At 39.1% G+C, this 19,795-nt stretch overlaps 2 protein-coding genes across 3 annotated transcripts; both read left to right on the top strand.

Moving 5' to 3' along the window:
* The first annotated feature begins 885 nt into the window (after positions 1-885).
* LOC122650176 (small nuclear ribonucleoprotein E-like) lies at positions 886-17,935 on the top strand. 2 transcript variants are annotated; one of them, XM_043843500.1, is made up of 7 exons: positions 886-891; positions 12,491-12,570; positions 12,702-12,728; positions 12,843-12,905; positions 17,323-17,401; positions 17,497-17,542; positions 17,628-17,935. In XM_043843500.1, the coding sequence occupies exons 2-7, from the start codon at positions 12,529-12,531 to the stop codon at positions 17,635-17,637; spliced, it is 267 nt and encodes an 88-aa protein (XP_043699435.1). In that variant the 5' UTR covers positions 886-891; positions 12,491-12,528; the 3' UTR covers positions 17,638-17,935. The 2 variants fall into 2 exon arrangements, with proteins under 2 accessions (XP_043699435.1, XP_043699434.1); XM_043843499.1 differs by lacking the exon at positions 886-891 and having other exon boundaries at positions 12,411-12,570.
* Positions 6,710-7,287, top strand: LOC122650173 (E3 ubiquitin-protein ligase RHA2B-like). The gene has a single exon (XM_043843498.1). The coding sequence runs from the start codon at positions 6,743-6,745 to the stop codon at positions 7,283-7,285; it is 543 nt and encodes a 180-aa protein (XP_043699433.1). The 5' UTR covers positions 6,710-6,742; the 3' UTR covers positions 7,286-7,287.
* Positions 17,936-19,795: the final 1,860 nt, after the last annotated feature.

Raw genomic sequence — 19,795 nt, 5'->3', positions numbered from 1 at the left:
GAAGGACACATAAGAAGATTAAGAAACAATGTATTACCCATAAATCATCTGTTTAATAATTTTGAAATAGTATAGTGTACAATAATGTCACAACTTGAACTCACAACTGATGTAAAGAGCATGCAAGACAGCAAAGCCTAAGTTCTTTAGCATATAATTAATCTGCAAATTGCAATATTATGAATGTTGAGATATTTAAGCTGACCAAAATGGGAAAACCATAGAGCAAGCTTTATTTGCTCAACCAGAGGAAGCCACTAGGGCTGAAATTGTTGAACTAATATAGCTGATGCTTTAGTTGTTTCAATATCATTGCCCAACCACAGGCCCAGTAAAAGGCATCAAAAGCTTCTGCCTAAGCTCAGTTTGGATCCTGAAAGTCCAAGCAACCAGGAATTAGCATTCTTCATGTAAGTTATTGTAAGCTGGAGGCTGTGATTGGTACGGTTGACATATTTGATTACTATCATGGAAGATGGAACCAACTTTCACCACTCAGTGGAAATCAAACTCCACAATAGAAGGTAGAGGTCTAAATTCCTAATGGTCTTAGCTTCATTGGACTGTGAATTCAAGCATGAGATCAGAGGTGGCACTCCCTTCATACTCAAGTTTCTCCACCAGATTCAATGCAAAGTGGAGCAATTCCTTTCTGTTTGGACTTCTGCAATTCAAACTGAATCTTGATGTGGTGCCAAGTACATATTGGTGAGACATGATCATGGTATCTCACTTAAGCTGTCCTATATAGTATTGCACAGTATTGTTTCATTATGTACCAAATAATTACTTTGTGATATGATATTGTGGAATCATAAAATTCCTTTGTACTGGTTGGTATATTGATTGTATCCTTCTGTCATACTTATTATCCACTCTAAACTTATTTTTGTTTATTAATTATTTACCTTTTAAGGTCTTGGTTCATTGAAGGGAATTTGTGGATGATGGGTGAGTTTCAGTGGTAATTGATTCTAAATGCAGTTTCACAAGACTGGTGTATGATTTTTTTTTGTTTGGGGGGGGGGGGGGTGGTTGGGAGTTATAAAGTACATTCATTAAATAAGGAAAAACATAAACTGAGAGCAAATGTCAATAAACCAAAGAGGGGGGGGGGGGGGTTGGTATGCATCCAAAAAAGGAAGCCCCCAGACCAGAAGCATGCAAAGCTATATGGTGTCTAGGACACTGAAAAATAGAAACAAAAGAGGCCAGATTTGGTATGCTTTCCATTTCAATTGTAGATTGATTTTATGAAATAGTTAACAAATAGATTTTTAGTCAAGAAATTGAAATTGTTTTGGTTGCATCAATCTGATATATTTCAAAAATAAAAAATCCATTTGGTAGTAAGAAAAACAGAATTCTAAGGAAAAGAGAGAGAGGGGAGGAAGAGATGAGAGATGAAAATCGAAAAAGACAAATGAATGATGGAAAATAAATAGAAAAATGAACAATGAAACATGAAGGATAGTAAGAGAAAAGAGGCATATCCCACCCTGTCAAGAGAATCTCAGATAAATGGGGTAAATAGGTCTTTTCCATACCAATTTGGTTTTTATTCTACTACTTAAAATCTATTGACTAGTTCTTGTAACTTGTCATCCTGACTATTCCATGCCTAACAATATTATAGGTCAATTTATTGGTTGGACCCTTAGACACCATTACTAATGCTAGTATAGTGTTTGTTAATTTGCTTCAATGATATTTCCTCCTCTTGAGAAGAAACAGCCAAATTCATTAACGTGCTACATGCAAGTCGTACTGGTATTGTTGTGTTTCACGTCAGACAATAGATAAAATGTGTATTTGTGACCACATATATAATATCCATGTTTAGGTCCATTGAATACTCACGAGAATCACAGGTTTCAGGTTTGGGTACTTTTTTTTTGTGATGCACAGATTTGGGTACTTTGATTTGAAAGGATTGTGACTTGGGAATTGGAATAACAAAACCCCTAAAAACTGTCGAAGAAGGGGTGGACGTATCTGCCGCCCAATGGTCACATTTGCTGGTTGTCCTTGTAGTCTCGATTGGACAATTTTTACATGGATTGGTCCATACATTTCTGAAAACGATCGACCTGGGGCCTTGGATTGATGATTTTGGGACTGTACGAAGATGGTTAACGGTCCAAAAATGTTATTAGAAAATGGTTGTGGACATGGTGTCCTACATATAACCGTGTGGGTCTAGATGAAGTGTAACATCTAAAGAATTTTTTTACGGTCCATGAAATTTCCAGTAGGTGAGTCTTTTCAAAATATAATTTTTTTTAATTCTTAAAAGTGTGCAGTGCTAGGTGGAGATGTCGACACTTGACAATTTGGACATCCAACGGTCTGAACTCATTGATATCCACCGTTGGATGTTCGACCTGTGGGTCTAGATGAAGTGTTACATATAAAGATTTTTTTATGGTCAATAAAATTTCTGGTAGGTGAGGTCTTTTCGATTCCTAAAAACGTGCAATGCAACAGTGCTAGGTGGAGATGTTGATACGTAGCAACTCAGATATCCAACGATCTGAACTCATTGACATCCATTGTTGGATGTCTAACCTGTCAGGTGTCGACATTTCCATCTAGCACTGCCGCACTGCACGCTTTTAGGAAGAGGATTAAAATCTGGACTTTTCCCCTTTTGAACTTGAAGTCATACTAAGAAGGGCTCTAGAATTTCATTTCAAAGACTCAAAATTTTTTGATAGAAATAATAAAGGTCTGTGCTGAAAATTCTTGTCAAATATTGGGGGTGTTTAGTATTTTAGTTTAGAGTCTAGACAACACTAGCTGCACGATCACCCTTTAAACGGATATGATACCGGCACGGAGTAGCACAGATCAGACAAGTTTGCCCCTGTTTTTCTTAAAAAATTGGGTTTTTTTATACTATTTTACCCCTCATACATATCATTTCACTGATGCGGTATTGACACGATATTGGCATCAATGACTAACAATGCCGATACGAATCGCTTGTATTGACCGATCTGATACCAATACATCACAAACAGCTAGGTTAGCTGTTTGTGATGCATACCATTGACCTAGCTGTTTGTGATGCATACCATTGATCAAAAGTACTTGTAATCTTAAATTCCATTTTACTTTGCATCCAATTCCCTTTGGTTTAAAATGTAAAATAATAATTAGGTGTAAAGTGTATCATTACTAAATATGGTAAGAAATTGAAGTAGTTTATACAATCACATTGGATAATTATTACAAAATTTATTTTTTTAGATTTGAAAATTTTCTCTTCCTTCCTTTCCCTTTAATTTCCCTTGCAATCAAACTTAGCCTAAGTTCCTGCCTTATAAACGGCCAAAAAAGAACGTATGCCAATATACACGAGGATATTTTATTTTCCACGATAGCATGACAGTCATTTCTCTCACTCCTATGTTTGGGCGTAGAGGCAGTGCACTTTACACGCTTAGTTAGTGTTCTCTTTCCCTTTATTGAATTAAGTCCTAAAATTTAACGGCTAAGACAAAATTAGACATATCTATCCAACGATCAGAATTTGGATACATCAACCTGTCACATAACTCAAATAGTGGACTGTTCAAATAAGTTTATGTGGCTGTGCATGAGAGTTTGATTAGTTTGTGATCTATAAATGGATGTGATCTGCTTGATCGGTGATTCCAATGTCTAATTCTTAGATCCTGGGGCAGATGTGATCTATATTTTCTTAATAGAAAACATCTTTTTTGTTTTCGATTAAAAAAAATATACATGATAATGACACATTTTTATAATGTCTATGCTTCCCTCCACCAATAGAGGACGGTTCACCCATCATTCTAGGGTTCATAAACTATCCAGAGTGTTTTTGTATATTTCAAAATACCCTTCTGATAACCTTCTCTCGCATGCTACATCATCGGCAAGATTAATTACACTTGATATTTTAAAAATTGGATTGGAATCGATAGAACAGATTGATTCTGATTAATCCCAATTCGTTGCTTACTGAGTCCCATCAAGTTTAATCGAACAAATTCTGAAACGATTTGAAACAGAATTGATGGAGACCAATCCTATACCCAATTTTAGTTCTTAAACCTTCACCACATATTTTTTATAGAAAATAAATTGAAAAGAAAAAAGTGGATGAAAGAAGTTTCCAATCTTGCGAGAGGTACTGATTTAGACTTTGAAATATAGGAAGAACAAAGCAAGTAGTTTCAAAAGTCTTGGACACATTTTTCTCACTTCTCCACTTAATTGAAATTTCTTTGTCATCAATTGTTATGGTGACAAGTCCCATACTTGACTCTTTAAGTTTTTAAACCTTGACAACACATCTATCATGGAAAAACAAACAGAAGAGGTTGAAACGAAGATAGAAAAAAAAGATGAAACAAGCCTATAAGTCTATAACCGTGCAATCTTGGAAGATATCATGGGAAAAAAAATCCTCTCAGTCCCTTAATCTGGCGGTGCACTGTAGTGCGGGCTTGTGAACTCGACATGTGGAAGTTGTGACATCCAACGATGCCGAACTCAAGAAGAAAGAAACAAAAAAGAAAACAAAAAAAACAAAAAATTGCCTTGCATCGAGCTTGCACCGTTGGATGAAACTTCTTCCACATGTCGAGCTCTTAGGCCCGCACTGCAGTGCACCACCAGATGCCCGCGATATAGAGGATTTTAATCCAAAGGTCATCATGTAGAATTTGAAGTCTAAGGAAGAACTTAGCAAGTAGTTTCAAAAGTCGGAAACACTATTCAAGTTTTTTTCCACTAGACTAAAGTAGCAGGGAGTATCCAAAAAGAAAAGGCAAGAGCATGGTTTGAGGTATCAATCTTGTATCGGCTGATTTAGATCGATATTGGTACAGGCCAATTTGGATACCTAGCTGATCCTGTATCGATGGAATGGTATGGATCGAGGGTAAAAAACACTAATTTTTAAGGATAATCAAGGACAAAACCATCCAATCCATTCAGATTTGGCCGATTCGTATCAATTTCTAGGGTGACTGATCCTTGATCTGATACCATGCACTTAAACGATGGGTAGGAGAGAACTAATGAAGAAGGTTGTAGTTGTGTTGTACCGTTACTATATGGCATCAAAAGAGACCCGGTGTGGAGTCTCTCACACTATCAATTATTTCGATCACTAATAATTAATAGGGCAGAGGATCGTCACCAAGTCGAGTGGCCCCTGCATCTAGACATAGGAGGGTGAAATGACCATCCCACCCCATGAGCCCACCCCTCTTGGATGCCTGTGCATGCACTCTCATTGGCTCCGCACTATCCAAGGGCCATGCAACCTAACAACCTTCTTTTCCCTAATTAATAAATAGACATCTATAATCGTATGGTAGTAGTACATGGGAAAAAGAACGCTACTAGTCGCGTGCAGCATGCACCCAAACACTGTCCCTCCTGAAAATGACCACCCTAACCCCCTATAAAATAGAAAATCCCCCTTCCAATGCCCTACACGTTACCACTAAGGATTCGGCTACTCTTTAGCGCAACCCCGAGCTGGAGATCGTCCGACAGAATTTAGCTCATCTCCAGGGAGCCTAGCAAGCCCAGGGTGTTGCTAGCCGTTGGGCTGTGCCGCACACATCCCTAGGCGTGTATTGAGATGTGTGTGGCACAGCTCAATCGCTAGATGCCACTTGGCAGCACCCTGGCCGTTGGGCTCCCTGGAGAAGATCCTGATCCCGTCCGACATGGTAAGTAGATGTTAACACGCAGACTTTTTCTTCTTTTTTTTTGGTAATAAACACGCAGAATTAGGTGTAATTGAATGACACCCCCAAGCTGGAAATGAGGCATCGCATGTGCACCATGCTCAGATGTGCTTCAACCGTCCTCACTGGTTGAACGGCACCCTGACCATGTGTCGACATCTGCTGCCGTGCCAAACAATGTTCAACTCGGAGGTGTGTTGGAGAGGAGCCGGATCCTCTCACTGACGCACACGGATCTTCCATGGCGCACTGCCCTATCTTGCCTGTGTTGCGCAGACACAGGGCCATGTGCAATGACCGCCTTACTCCGGCTCGGACAAGGCGCTCAGACAAGGATAAGACAGTCAATGCACGCCGCCTTGTGTCTGCGCAGCACTGCAGGACGGGCAGCCCGCACCCTAGACGATCTGGACAAGGGCCAGGTGATCAGTCAACATTATTGTTCGCTAATAGTATACAACTATACATGGGTGTTTCAGTGTAATTTAAGAACCCTTTACGTAACAATGATTTGTCTTTCTCTGCTTCTCTTTCATGTCTGTTTCAGAGAATTTTGCGAGAAACAACCACCACCACAAGTCCACAGCACATACTTTAGATCTTTTCTAAGGTTTTTTTCACTCTTTTCATCTGTGACGAAAGTTACAGTGTGCACTGCCCCCACCCCTTCACTGTATCTCCATTGAAGATTCGAAGTGACTTCTGACCTTTTTTGGGGATTTTTGCTTCGTGGAAAATGAAAAAGATGCAATTGATGGTGATGGATATGTGTTTGTAAAACATGTGTTCCGTCACTTTCTTGTGTAAGTCGTCATCTTTCAGAGAAGAGAATGGCCCAAAGCCCCATAAACACTTCCCCATTTCCGGAAGACTTCGAGGTTCACTTGACCAGTGAAAACATCAATGAAGGAGCCCTTTGTTCCCCATCTCTGTCTCTTCTCTGCGACTTCATGTATATAAACAAGATACAAGCATTACCCACTTCACCGAATTACATAATTCAGAGACTTATGGGTATCTTTAATCCTTCCTTTCTAATCTTTATATCACCTCTTCTTTTCAGTATTTTTCTCTGTTTTTCCACTCTTATCTTTCCCATGTTCATCCATCAATCAATTGTTTTGATTATGCGTCTTCTGCAGAAAACCTATTCCAAATTGGGTTTTGGTCTGGATTTGTTAGTCAATGGAAGCAACCTTGATTCTGTTGTTCCTGATAATCTGAAATACTTGGAAGATCTTGGAATTACCCACTTCAAGTGCTCTCAGTCAGATTCCAAGGACAAGGAAGACGTCGAATGTGCAGTGTGTTTATGCAAGATTGAAGAAGGGGAAGAGATAAGGGAGTTGAGATGTGAGCATCTGTTCCATAGGGTTTGCTTAGATAGATGGGTTGGATTTCAACGCAGTACATGTCCACTTTGTAGGGGTTCTCTTGCACCCAGGAGAGTTGTTGCTGGTATTGGAGAGGAACAAGGTTTTGCAGAAGAGGTGATCTTGAAATTCACATTTTTCTCTGGTTATGTTGGTCGATGTAGATGGTGGTTGAGGTGAATTATGGATTTTTGTGGTTCTCATGTAGATTGTAGATCATACCAAACAAAAATTGTAGAGTGTAGATGGTCCTTTTTAACAATCCTTAAAACTGTTATAGGAACATCACACATGTTTGCTTTTTTTCCTCAGTGAGAAATATTATCCCATGTTTGTGCTTGGGTTGCTGAGTTCTGGGATCTTCTTTCCCCTTCTTGTGCTTAATGATAATAATAATTAGACTAAAACGGAAGAACTGTAGTCTAAATGGGAAGAAACAAACAAAATTGGAAATAATATTAACAATATTCGAGGTATTCTAACACCAAGGGGGAGCGCAGTTGGCAAGGGAGGAGGCCTAAGGAAGCTGAAGATCCTGAGTTCGACTTTGCCTCCTTCCTTGGGGCCATCCGCCTGAGAAGAAATTCCCTGGTGAAAATGAGGGCCCTAATATCTCCTGGTTCGTGTGTGTTGCGGGGTTGTGCACGAGCCGTGGGGGAACTAGTTGGCCACCTCCAATTCCAAAAATAATAATAATAATAATATTTGAGGTATACGGGAAGGATGTTGTTTTCTGTGTTTTTTTTTGGGCATGAGAGGGTCTTTATAAGTCAAGGGAGCTCATAATGCAAAAATCCTTTTGGAATATTAGAAGAGAATAAAGAGGCTAATATGGGGCAATGCTTCAAGAAAAATAAAGAGATTTGAAGAGAATCTTTGAGACCATTCCCAATGTATCATTGCTAAATTGGGTGTATTAGAATATACACCCAATCATGACTCATGACTCGAATCTGATAAAAAAATATGAAAAAGGGAACGTCATCTCTGAGCCAAACACAAGGGCATGCAAAATGACTAGTGCACCCTCTTGAAAAGGCAAAAATCACCAAGGGTGTGCCTTTCATTTCACATGCTTCTGTTTTTTTGGTGCAGGACACGCCACAATGGGCGATAGGGTGGCGTTCTTTTTTCCAAAAAAGTAAAATAAAAGACTTGAGACTAGACATAAAATAAAAGACTCAAGACTAGACTATAGACTCTATGGTCAATGTTGTTTTGGACGACTATTGCAGAGCCTCAGGGCAAAAACTTAATCTCAATAAATCTACAGTGCAGTTAAGCCCAAATGTTAGTTTAAACATGAAAAGACAGCTCAGAGAATTTTTTCAAATTATTCCCACCTCTGCACTGGATAAGTATTTGGGTATTCCATTTATCAGTGGAAAGATCTCCAAGCATCATTGCTCTAGCCTTGTTGATCGCGTCTCTCTCAAATTGCAGCATTGGAAATCTCTATATCTCAGCCCGCCCAGGAAGATGGTGTTGATTCAATCCTCTCTCTCAGTGATGCCTCTCTACACCATGCCGTGCTTTAAGCTTCCCGCTTCAATTCACAAGTCTCTTGATACTGTTAGCCGCAATTTCTTCTGGTCCAATGGCAGTAGGTCTTCTGTTCCCATAGTCTCATGGACCACAATTTGCCAACCCAAACGACAGGGGGGTCTTAATATCAAGCTTTCCGCTCCGATGAATGTGGCTCTGTTGGCCAAGAAAGGGTGGGAACTCCTATTTCCCCCTTCCTCACTGTGGGCTAGGCTTATGAAGGAGAGATATTTTCCGAACACTACCTTTCTACATGCAAGATGTCCAGAGAATGCATCTTGGGGTTGGAAATCGGTGTGCTCTTCTCGAGAGATTCTCCGACTAGGCATCTTCCATCAGGTCGGTAATGGGCGAAACATCAACCCCTGGCTTGACTTTTGGATCCCGTTCTTTCCACCCTCTTCCGCCCCTTTTCCGCTACTTCCGCAAGCGCCCTCCTCTGTTGATTGGTTTATTGATTCAATTTCTTGTTCCTGGAATCAGGAAAGGGTATTTCATTGGTGGCCCCCCAATGTGGCGTGTCGGATCCTCTCTATTCCGCTTCCTCTACAACTCGGACCTGATCGTTTAGTGTGGCTGGGCACATCTACTGGCAAGTTCTCCGTTTCTTCAGCATACAATTTGGCCATCAGAGGAGATTTACAGATAGGTGACAGATCTTGGCTGCGTATTTGGCATCTTCCTACTGCTCCGAAGGTTCCGTACCTTATATGGAAGACCCTCCATAAAAAACTGCCATTGCTTGATCTCTTGAATTTGAGAGGTTTTAACCAAAACCCAATCTGCCATATCTGTAAGCAACATCAGTAAACTTCCTCCCATCTATTTATTAATTATGAGCACGTTACGAGCATTTGGAACCAAGTGGGATTGGCAAATTATTTTATGACACCAGACATCAAAAGTGGCATTCTTCAAGTCCTAAAAATGTCACCCAAGCTTCATCGGGAGTCCTGGCTCAAAATTTCACTGTTCTGTAGTATTACTTGGCACATATGGACAGCATATTGGGATCTCATCTTCAGAGGAATCCCTTTTAATTCTTCTGTAATTATTCTCAGAGCCATTGCGTCTACTCAAGATCAAGAACAGAAATTTTCAGAGTTGCCAGTGAGGAAGACCAGATTGGTAAAGTGGATCCCTCCTATCGCCCCATTTTTTAAGTTTAATATTGATGACGCTAGTCTTGGGAACCCAGGTTTTGCTGGAGTAGGGGGTGCTTGCAGATCCCCGAACGCGTCCTTCGTTTGCGGATTCTCACAAGGTATAGGATGGAACTTTGAGTTGGTGGCGGAAGCACTTGCAGTTCGGATTGCTCTTCAAATGGCCATTAATCTAGGCATTTCACATCTTATTGTTGAAAGTGATAATCTTCTAGTGGTCAATAGTCTATTAGAGCGCACATAGGAAATCCCATTGAGAGTATCCTCTATCCTGCAGGATTGCAGAACATTAGCTTTAAATTTCAGCCACATATCCTTTGTTCATACTCTTCGTGAAGCAAATTCGGTGGCAGATCGATTGGCATCATTAGGAGCATCCTCTCAACCAAATTTATTTTGGCACACCCCACCCCCGCCGGATTGTATTCGCCTTTAGTTGTACTCTGACCTTTCTGGAACATTGTTCCAGCTTTAATAAAGCTTCTTTATAAAAAAAAACTCTATAGCCAATTTCACAATATTTTTTTTGTTTGTTTTTTATTATTTGGTTTGTGGTTGCATATGAAGATTTTTTTTTTAATATTGTAGGACGGGGTAGTTGATAATCTACTGTAAATTCAAAAATAGCTAATGAGAAAGTTAGCTAAAATTAGTTGAATCATGCTTTTTAAAACTCCAAGCCTAATTTTACCAAAAAAAATTTTGAGTCCCCTAATCCTAGGGCTGCAATAGGGTTAGGTAGGTTGAGTCGGGCTTTTTAAAACCCTAAGCCTAATTTTAAGTCCCCTAACCTTGGTTGGCCTTAATTCAAGTCCTAAAAAATTCAACCTTGACCCATCCTCAGGGTGGGGGCTAGACTGATCTTGATAGACCTTGGCCATGGGAAGGGGGAAAGGAGATGCAGGGCTTGGCCAAGCCAAAGAAAAGAAGAAAAAGAAGATAGGGATGGGCTAGGCTAGGCTGGGCTCAGCCCAAAAATCCAACCCTAACTTCGCTCGGCCCTGATTTAGGGTCAGAAATTCCTAACCTAAGCCTAACCCACCCTTAGGGCCAATGTATCCTAGGCTCTCAGCCCAAGCCTTGTTCAAGCTTAGGATCGGGAATTTCTGATTCAAATAGATTGGAATTGATGAGGGTTGGCCAAAAATAAAGTAAAATCGGAGAACCGACCAGATTCGAAGTAGAATCGATTGAAATCGATCAAAATCGACTGGTACCAACTCAATTTGTTGTCATTAGATCATTTTTTTTTGATAGAATTGTGTAGACCTACATTGTGCCTATATAAAGAGTGGGGAAGGGTGTTTGCTTTTGAATCATGATAGTCCACCATGGCCTATGGGGCATGCTACACTTTTTTCACGTCATTAAAACATCACTCTCTCCCTCCCATTGGAAAGAAAAAAGGGAATTTAAAAGGGCATCATATCAAGTAATTCACTGTGATACGCGAAGATTATAATCTACTTATCAAATTTATTTAAGGAAAAATGTTGTCTGGACTGGGGGCGTAGGATGCGCCCAGACATAATGTGACTAAAGTAGCATATCATATACTCCATCTTTGATTTGCTAATCTTAAAGTCTATTGTTTCCAAAGTTGATCTCCGCATCTCTAACTTAGCGTTAATTCCTATATTTGTCTCATCTGCCAAAATGATATCATCAACGAAGAGCATACACCACAGTACCTCGTTTTAGATGTCCTTGGTTAATTCATATATGATAAAGGTAAACAAATAAGGGCATATCTAACCGTAATTGGGAATTCCTTGCACTGACCCCCCACAAATCTTACACTAATCACCACACCTTCATACATATCTTTAATTACATCTATATATCTACTCGACACCCATTTCTTCACAAGAATATGCTAGATTAAAGCTCTGTCATATATTTTTTCCAGGTCAATAAAGACCATATGTAGAACCTTCTTACTATCTCTACATCTTTCCATGAACATGCTCAGTAGATAGATATATAACTTCTGTCATGGATTTACTTGACGTAAAACTAAATTGATTCTTTAAAATGTGAGTCTCTCTTCTCAAGTAGGCTTCAATACCTTTCTTTCAAAGTTCGACTCATTAGTTTTTATGCTTCTATAGTTGTTATGGCTCTAGACATCACTCTTATTTTTTATATATCGGAACTACAATACGTCTCCTTCATTCATCTGACATTTTTATTGTGTATATATGCTCGTATTTTATTTTATTTTTTTTGAACAGGAGGTATCTGGTGTTTGGCTGACTAAATCCCCCAGGGTTCATGTATGACATCGCAACACACACGAACCGGGACATACTAGTCCCCCATGTTCACCAGGGAGTTTCCTCTCAAGCGGGTGACCCCAAGGAGGGGAGGCGGAGTCGAACTCAGGACCTTCAGCTTCCTTAGGCTTCGTCTCTTGCCAATTGCGCTGCCCCTTGGAGTTATATATGCTCGTATTTTTGTTTTTGGATTTTTGCATACCAATCGTATTAAGATACGGCTTAAACACATACTATATCATTAGTGTACGTTTAATTGCCGTACGTATCCGTACTGTATTATTACCGTTTCCGAATTTATTAACTATGCTCACACCTGCTTCCTTGTTCGTAACCCTAAACCCTACCATTCACAGAAGAGATCAAACGCGCGCTCAAACTAGGTTTTCACAAATCGTCAGCGTTTCGTTGGGAGGGAAAGACTCCGAAGCTCACAGCCATGGCGACCACCAGAGTTCAGAGGATCATGACCCAGCCTATCGTAAGTTCTACGATGCCCTCTGTGTGTGTGCTTTTCTTCTGTTTAAGCTTTTATCCATTCTCCTCTATGTAACTTACTTTCTTTATTTTCCTTTACTGTGTGGGTTGATGGGGGCGCGAACTTGTCGCTAGAATCTCATCTTCAGATTTCTTCAGAGCGTAAGTCCTACTTATGTCCCTTTCCTTTGATGGATTCATAATGTCAGTCCTCGAAATTGGACCAACTCTTTATTTCTAGATTTTATTGTCTGCTGTTGTGTTGATTTCATGCAGAAAGCTCGCATTCAGATTTGGCTTTTTGAGCAGAAGGATTTGCGGATTGAAGGGCGTATCATTGTAAGTTACTATTTTCCCCCCTCACTTTCCTCTTCAATTTTCTGGTTATGATTGCAGTTCGGCAAGTCCAAATCACTTAAGTTTTGGATAATTTTATTGGGTTTACATACGGCTTAAACCTCATGGGTTTCTCTTGCTGCTAATGATAGTTTCAGAAATGCTTCCATGATTTTCTTAGGAGTAAGGTCCTAGGATTTGACACCGAGAACTGGCTTTGCAAACCTATGAATGGATTTGCCCTGCTTGGCTGCCATTTTGATACGCACTGCAGTTTTCATTTGTATAACTACACTGAATAAACTGTAACCTTCATTTAAAAAAAAAAGGAGCGTGATGTGCATTTGTATTTTAGCTGCAAACTACACAAAGGATTAGGATTTGGATTAATCAACTAATAAGTTTCCTGGTATTAATGCATTGTAGTTTACCCTACATGAGAATTACTGTTAATGTTCTGATTACAAATAATAATCAAACAAGCACTCAAGTGGAGGCTTGGAGCTACTTAGAGTAGACAGTTAAAACTTGTTTTTCAAGGAGAGCAAATGGATCAATAACTAATGTCCTTTTGTATTTTTAAATTATTCCTGTAATTTCACATCTATAGTTATGTGTTTTTCTATAAATAATTGACCACACCTCTCGCTCTCAATGAAGTGAGAAGGTTTTCTTGAACTGCTGTCTTTGAGTGGGCTCATGGACAATTAACTTCAGGAATAAAATAGCAGTATAGAATGTCTAATTCTGCATAGCTGACCTAAAAACTTGCCTTAGTTATTTGACTTGAGTTGCGGATTTGATTCTGGATTCGGTGCCACGTCTTCTACTCTTTTTTTCTTCTAAAGAAGATGCTACTGTTGGTAATTCTTCCTTGTAGGTAGCTGTGTGCGTGCATGCGGTTGCAATAGCTTACCGTAAATTTACAATTGGATTGCATCAAAGATCAGCTTTATGCCTATATTTGTTTCGCTAATCATAGATGAGCTTACTAGAGACTATTGTTATACCCAATGTGTCACTGAGAGTGGGGAGGGGTAAATCAGTGACGTCTAAAATCGATCCTCACAAGTTGCCTCACATGTACACTCATCAGTCAGTACCTGAAAGCAATTCAAACTACAACACAAGACAATACGTGCTTCAGCAATGTGCCTACATCCACGGTGCAAATGACTGTTTGAGCTACGACTCAAATCCGGCCTTAGTATAATGCACAATACAGTAATTCGACTGCACCCACAGTCAGGAGCACCAACCCCCAATTTATATCACACCCACGACATTGGAACACCCACCCCTAGATTTGTGTAGCACCCACTACACGTGAGCACCGACCCCCTTACAAAATTCAACACAGCACCCACTGTATTTGGAGCTACAGCCCCAAGTACAGTTGTCACACACCCACGCAATAATGTTTACAATCAATAGTAGGTTTACAATGGAAACCTAATTACATCAAGTCTACTCTTACCCCCTAGAGTAAACTTACAACAACAACAAACTCAGCCTTATCCCAACTTAATGGGATCAGCTACGTGGATCCAAACAGAACAAAGTAGGAAAACTGAGTTCTAACAAAGAAAAAGGGAAAAGAGGAATGGGGAAAGAGATGAGAAGTGAAAAATGAAAAAAGACAAATGAAAGATGGGGAATAAAAAAAAAGGGAAATATGAAAGATGAAAGATAGTAAAAGGGAGGAGGCACAGCCCAGCACGTCAGGAGAATCTCAGCGAAATCAGAAATAAAAATAAACAGTGTAGTACCCTTTCTGATTTTAATGTCTTCAGACATTGAACACCACAAACACCTTATCAGACAAGGTGTAGCAATTTTAAATAGTATGGCAGCAACAATAACTTAATGACAAGATATAGATGATGATAGACTCAATTAACAGCAACTCGTATGATCAAAGTATATGGCAGTACCTCCAATCGCAGCACCTCAGTCAACCAAATCAGCACCTTTGAAACTCTCCTTCCTCTTCAAATCTGGGCAGCAATGTAGTAGTTTCATGCGGCAGCAACATGCTAGACATATCAGCATCATAGTCTCTTCTTTCTTCCATGGTTCTGTTGTTGATTCTCTATAGTCAATCTTTCTTTCTCTGCTGTCTTCTAGATTTTCAATAGCAGCCCTTCACAGATAACCATTATAGCAACGGCACTGGATCTTTTCAAGCCATAACGACCGCATCATGCACTCGACCTGAACTCTTGTTTATAAACTTGAGTTGTCAATTTTCTCTTACTCAACATGAATCTCAGATCTGCAACTCAAATCACCCTTCTCTCTCTTTCTCTATTTCATTTCTCTGCTGCAATATTACCGAGAGAGAGCCCTCTCTTCAATTCTGCAAATATATCAGAGAGCGTTACCTCAATCTGTTCATCACAACCCCTTTTATATATTGAATGCATAAGAAGGTTGGCAACAAGTTAGTTGTCCAAAGGAAAATCCCGCCTAATAGCTTACTTCTTTGATGCGATCTCTATTTTCCATTTTGGTTCAAACTTGGGCCTCAAGGTTGTGATCTAATTTAGGAAACCTTGATATAATAGGAATCAACTCTGCATCCCCTTTAAGAGTTCTTAATGAACTCAATCATCTTGCTGTACTTGGTTTCCAGGAAAAACAAAACTCTTGAATTTTCTATCCTCAAACCATATTGCTTGTTAAGATAGATTACCATGATTTCAGACTTGGAAAATATCTTGTTCTCACGCACAAGGATCTCCTTCACTCTTGCTGTCCACACACTAAAGAGATAAGAAACTTTATCTTGCATATATAACTCCCCATTCAGATCAACCACTTCATTCTTGGACTTTCTTGCTTTCTATCTCCAACTCTGTCTTGGGCTGTACCTCTTGATTATAAAATCCTTGCTGTCAAAGTAATCCACGCATGAATGAAAGAAGCTGTCCATTTAGACATAGGAATCCATACACCCTTGTTGAACCATGACTAGCTTAATTGGTCTCTTTCTTAAATTCCTTCTTTATCCACAGCTTGTTGTCCTGATACAAATGAGAGTGACAGTGAGAGAGATACTTATTCACAACTGTCCAGCTACCTTTCTCTTGCTATTTTAAATGCAAACTCCTTGCCGCAATAGAGAGTGCCCAGCTGTCTTTCATGCATCCATCTGGAGGTTTAATTCTGAAATTTGGTAGCAAGATGTCTTTCTGTTACTTGTATCCTACACTCAACCAGAAGTTCAGGGAGATTTGATTCTCCGATTGAGAGTCACTAGGTTTCAACCACGTATGTCCCATTTTATGTCTTGCTATCCTACCTGTTGGGAAGAATCTGAAACGTATTTCTAGGTCAAACCAGATTCTATTACTTGGTGTGTGCTGTCTGCTGATGATATTGTTTTGGTGGATGAAACAAAAGCAGGGACACATGCGAAGTTGGAATTTTGGAGATCAACCTTGGAATCAACAAAAACAGAGTATATGGTCATTATGGTGTGTAACTTGGCTACAATAAGATTGGAAGTGAGGTGGTACAAATTGATAATAGAGGGGATTTTAGATACTTAGGTTCAATCATAAATAAAGGAGAAGTAGAGGATGATGTTACACAATGAATTAGAATAGGGGGGAAGAAATGGAGGGGTGTGTCTGAAGTGTTCTGTGATTGACGTAATTCCTTTAAAACTCTTAAGGTATTTTATAGGGCAAGGTATTTTATAGGGCAGATATATGACAGGCAGTGATGTATGAAACTGAATGTTGGGTAGTAAAGAAACAATATATAAACAAACTTAGTGTAGCTGAAATGAGGATGTTGAGATGGATGAGTGGTAAACTAGAAAAGATTAAGGAATGAACCAATTAGAGCTAATTTAAGAGTAGCTCTGATACATGATAAGTTGTGAGAAAGTCGCTTGAGGTGGCATGGACATGTGCTGGAGGCCTTTGAATGCTCCAGTGCGGAGGTGTGATTTGATTCAGGTTGAAGGAGCTAAAAGAGTCAGGTTTGGCCTAAAAGGACTCTAGGAGAAGTGATGAGGAAGGACATGCATAACTTAGGACTAGTAACAAGTATGGCTTTGAATAGAGATGCTTGGAGAGAGAGGATCGATGTAGCTGACCCTATTTAGTTGGGATACGGCTGAGTTGAGTTTAGCAATTACGTGTTGGTTTCTCTCATGTTATCCTGATTGTTTCTTGACTGGGGAAAAAGCCAAGGTTGAACGGTGAATGATCAGTCAATAATCACATTCAATTGATTGGTATCATTGAGAGATGAATGGTGGTGGATCAGTCGCATGGAGACCTATAAAAGCTCGCAAACAAATTACCTTTCAGTGATTTTAAACTAGTTTTCATTCACTCTTGGATAATAAGCATTTTGAACTTATCTATTTTAATAAGAATTTTTTATATTCTTCGGGATTTTGTAGGGGTTTGATGAGTACATGAATTTGGTTTTGGATGATGCTGAAGAAGTCCACATCAAGAAAAACATCAGAAAGCCATTGGGTACTTAACATTCTTATGAAGATAATAATTTTTTTATGTTTTTTTTTCCTTCTACGCCACATTTGTATACTAAATAATTGCTTACCTTTGTACAGGAAGGATTCTTCTTAAAGGAGACAACATCACTCTGATGATGAACACGTAAGTGGAACCAAAGTTATTTCTGCATTTTTTTATCTCCTCTCTATGTCCATCTTCTTACCCCAGCTGTTTTTTCAATATCCAGGGGAAAATGATGTTCTGGAGAAATTGCCTGAACAAATATAGTTTCTGTGCACCTCATCCCGTTCTGTTTCTGCTCATTCGATTGCTTTCTTTTCGTTCAACTTGAATAAATTTCTCATGTAATATTGAAGTCCTCTAGTGGCAGAGTTCATGTACCACCTGTTATAATCAAGCATATGGAGTACTTGGTTCTGCCCTTTTTGTTGAAGGGGGGAGGGGGTAACTTGCTCTTCACGACATAGTAGCTATATATTGGTTGTGTAAAATTCTCTCTCGTCTGAGGTTGCTAATTAAGTAGTCCAGAGTTGTAACTTGTAAACAACTCAATTGATTGAACTAATTATTTAGGGATCACATTACAATGTTCTGTTGTTTTTACATTGCTGGTATGATCAAAGATAGGAATAGAAAAGTAGTAAATGGATTAAACCACCCCCCCCCCCTCCCCCTCCCCCCTCAAAAAAAAAAAACCCTACCTGTTGCTCTCGTCTTTCCCTTATAAAATTCCTTGTGGTAAGTTTCATCAAGGAGCCAACAAAGAAAAGAATGAAGTTGGAGCTATCAAGTTTCAGATGAGATAGACGCCATAGGTTGAGAGTGGAGAAAGATCAGGGGTGATTGCTGAGCACAGACAGCGATGAAATGAAGGCTTTTGATGAGAGTCTTTGGATGAGAGTCATCATTTGTGATTTGCAGATCAGAAGAAAAAGATCAGGGATCGAGAAGATCAGTTAGAATTATTAAGGTCAATTATCTGTTTGGTCTTGAGGTGCAGAGTCCATTCAAGTCTTACGGGTTATACCTGGTGAGCATCCAGGATGGTGTTGTCCAAAGGCAAGTGTGTTTATTATTCAGATGAGTGGCGTTGATTCCCTGAATCTTCCAGTGCATGTTTCACTTGATTTTTCTCCAAGTAGTTTGTTTTCTTTCAAGTGCGTACATAACTTATCTCTAGTAAATTCAATAAAAAGAAAAATGGTATGTTACATGTTTCACAAGCCCCACTTTCTGCAAAACTTAGGCCCTGTTTGGTTGCAAGGGAATTAAAGGGAAGGGAAGGGAAATTTTCATACTTAAAAAAGGAATTTTTGTAATCATTATTCCATGTGACATCATGTAACAAAATCAATAACTCCAAATCATTCCATATTTGGTTATTAAATTTCACTTTACTTTGCATCCAATTCCCTTTGGGCGTGTTTGGTTGCAAGGGAAATAGGAAAGGGAAGTGAAATGAGGGGAAGGGAAGGGAATTTTTTTCCCCTTTTAAGTCGTTTGGTTGCAAAGGAAGTAAAGTGAAATTAATTTTACTAAGTTGTTTGGTTGTTTGTAAAATTGATGTAAAATCAATGTAAAATTTTTTAAAATTTATAATCCAACCCATTGTACTAACTTTCACTTATCAAGGTTCTTTCTTAATAATTTACGAAAAAAAGGAATGCTAACCGATGCTGTAGTGCGGTGTACATGCGCTCAGACACAATCGCGCAAAATGACTGGCACACCCCCTGGAAAGGCGAAAAGGACCAAGGAGTGTACCAGTCATTTGAAACTTTTGTTATATATAATTGAATTTTGATGAATTTGAAATAATGTTTGAAAACACATCATAGCTACCCCGTTGAGACCCACACACACTGACACACAAATGTGCATAGTCAATTATAGAGCGTGTTTGAATTCTAACAATTTGGATGGTTGGGAGAGGGTATCGCACATCAATGGGGGGATATTAATAGGTGGGTAGACATTTTATAGTCATTAATGACCGTTGAAGCAAAATCAAGCTGTAAATTCGGGCCTAATGATTCAAAATGCAAATATTCAACATACCTCTTCTGCATTTCTCCAACCTTGTATGGAATAGAAAAATAAATCGATTTCCAATGCCAAGCTGGACAAAGGAAATTCTATCTACAACCGGTTGGATTTTTCTGGGCTCTAAAATGGTGTTTGGTAAACTTGTTCCAGAAACGTTTAAAGAACAGAAAATCAACACAAATCCGTTTGGTAAAATCTATTCTGAAACACCTTTTACCAAATTAATGAATTATTACAAAAATACCATTACTTAACTAAACTTACTTAAAATTAAAATGAAAACATCCACTATAATCATGCATGACTATCCAAAAAGAATCTTGGTGGATTCGAACCACCATCTTCTTA

Source organism: Telopea speciosissima, chromosome 2 (genome assembly GCF_018873765.1).
Source record: "Telopea speciosissima isolate NSW1024214 ecotype Mountain lineage chromosome 2, Tspe_v1, whole genome shotgun sequence".
NCBI classification, from domain to species: Eukaryota; Viridiplantae; Streptophyta; class Magnoliopsida; order Proteales; family Proteaceae; genus Telopea; species Telopea speciosissima.
The sequence above is the reverse complement of the archived record's forward strand: the minus strand, read 5'-3'. Positions and strand labels throughout refer to the sequence as shown.

Excerpts from the sequence above, each read along its gene's own strand:
- LOC122650173 (XM_043843498.1), top strand. The coding sequence starts at position 6,743 with ATGGGTATCTTTAATCCTTCCTTTCTAATCTTTATATCACCTCTTCTT.
- LOC122650176 (XM_043843500.1), top strand. The coding sequence starts at position 12,529 with ATGGCGACCACCAGAGTTCAGAGGATCATGACCCAGCCTATC. Across the intron at positions 12,571-12,701 it reads GGATCATGACCCAGCCTATC|AATCTCATCTTCAGATTTCT; the intron begins GTAAGTTCTACG and ends ACTTGTCGCTAG. Across the intron at positions 17,402-17,496 it reads AAACATCAGAAAGCCATTGG|GAAGGATTCTTCTTAAAGGA; the intron begins GTACTTAACATT and ends ACCTTTGTACAG.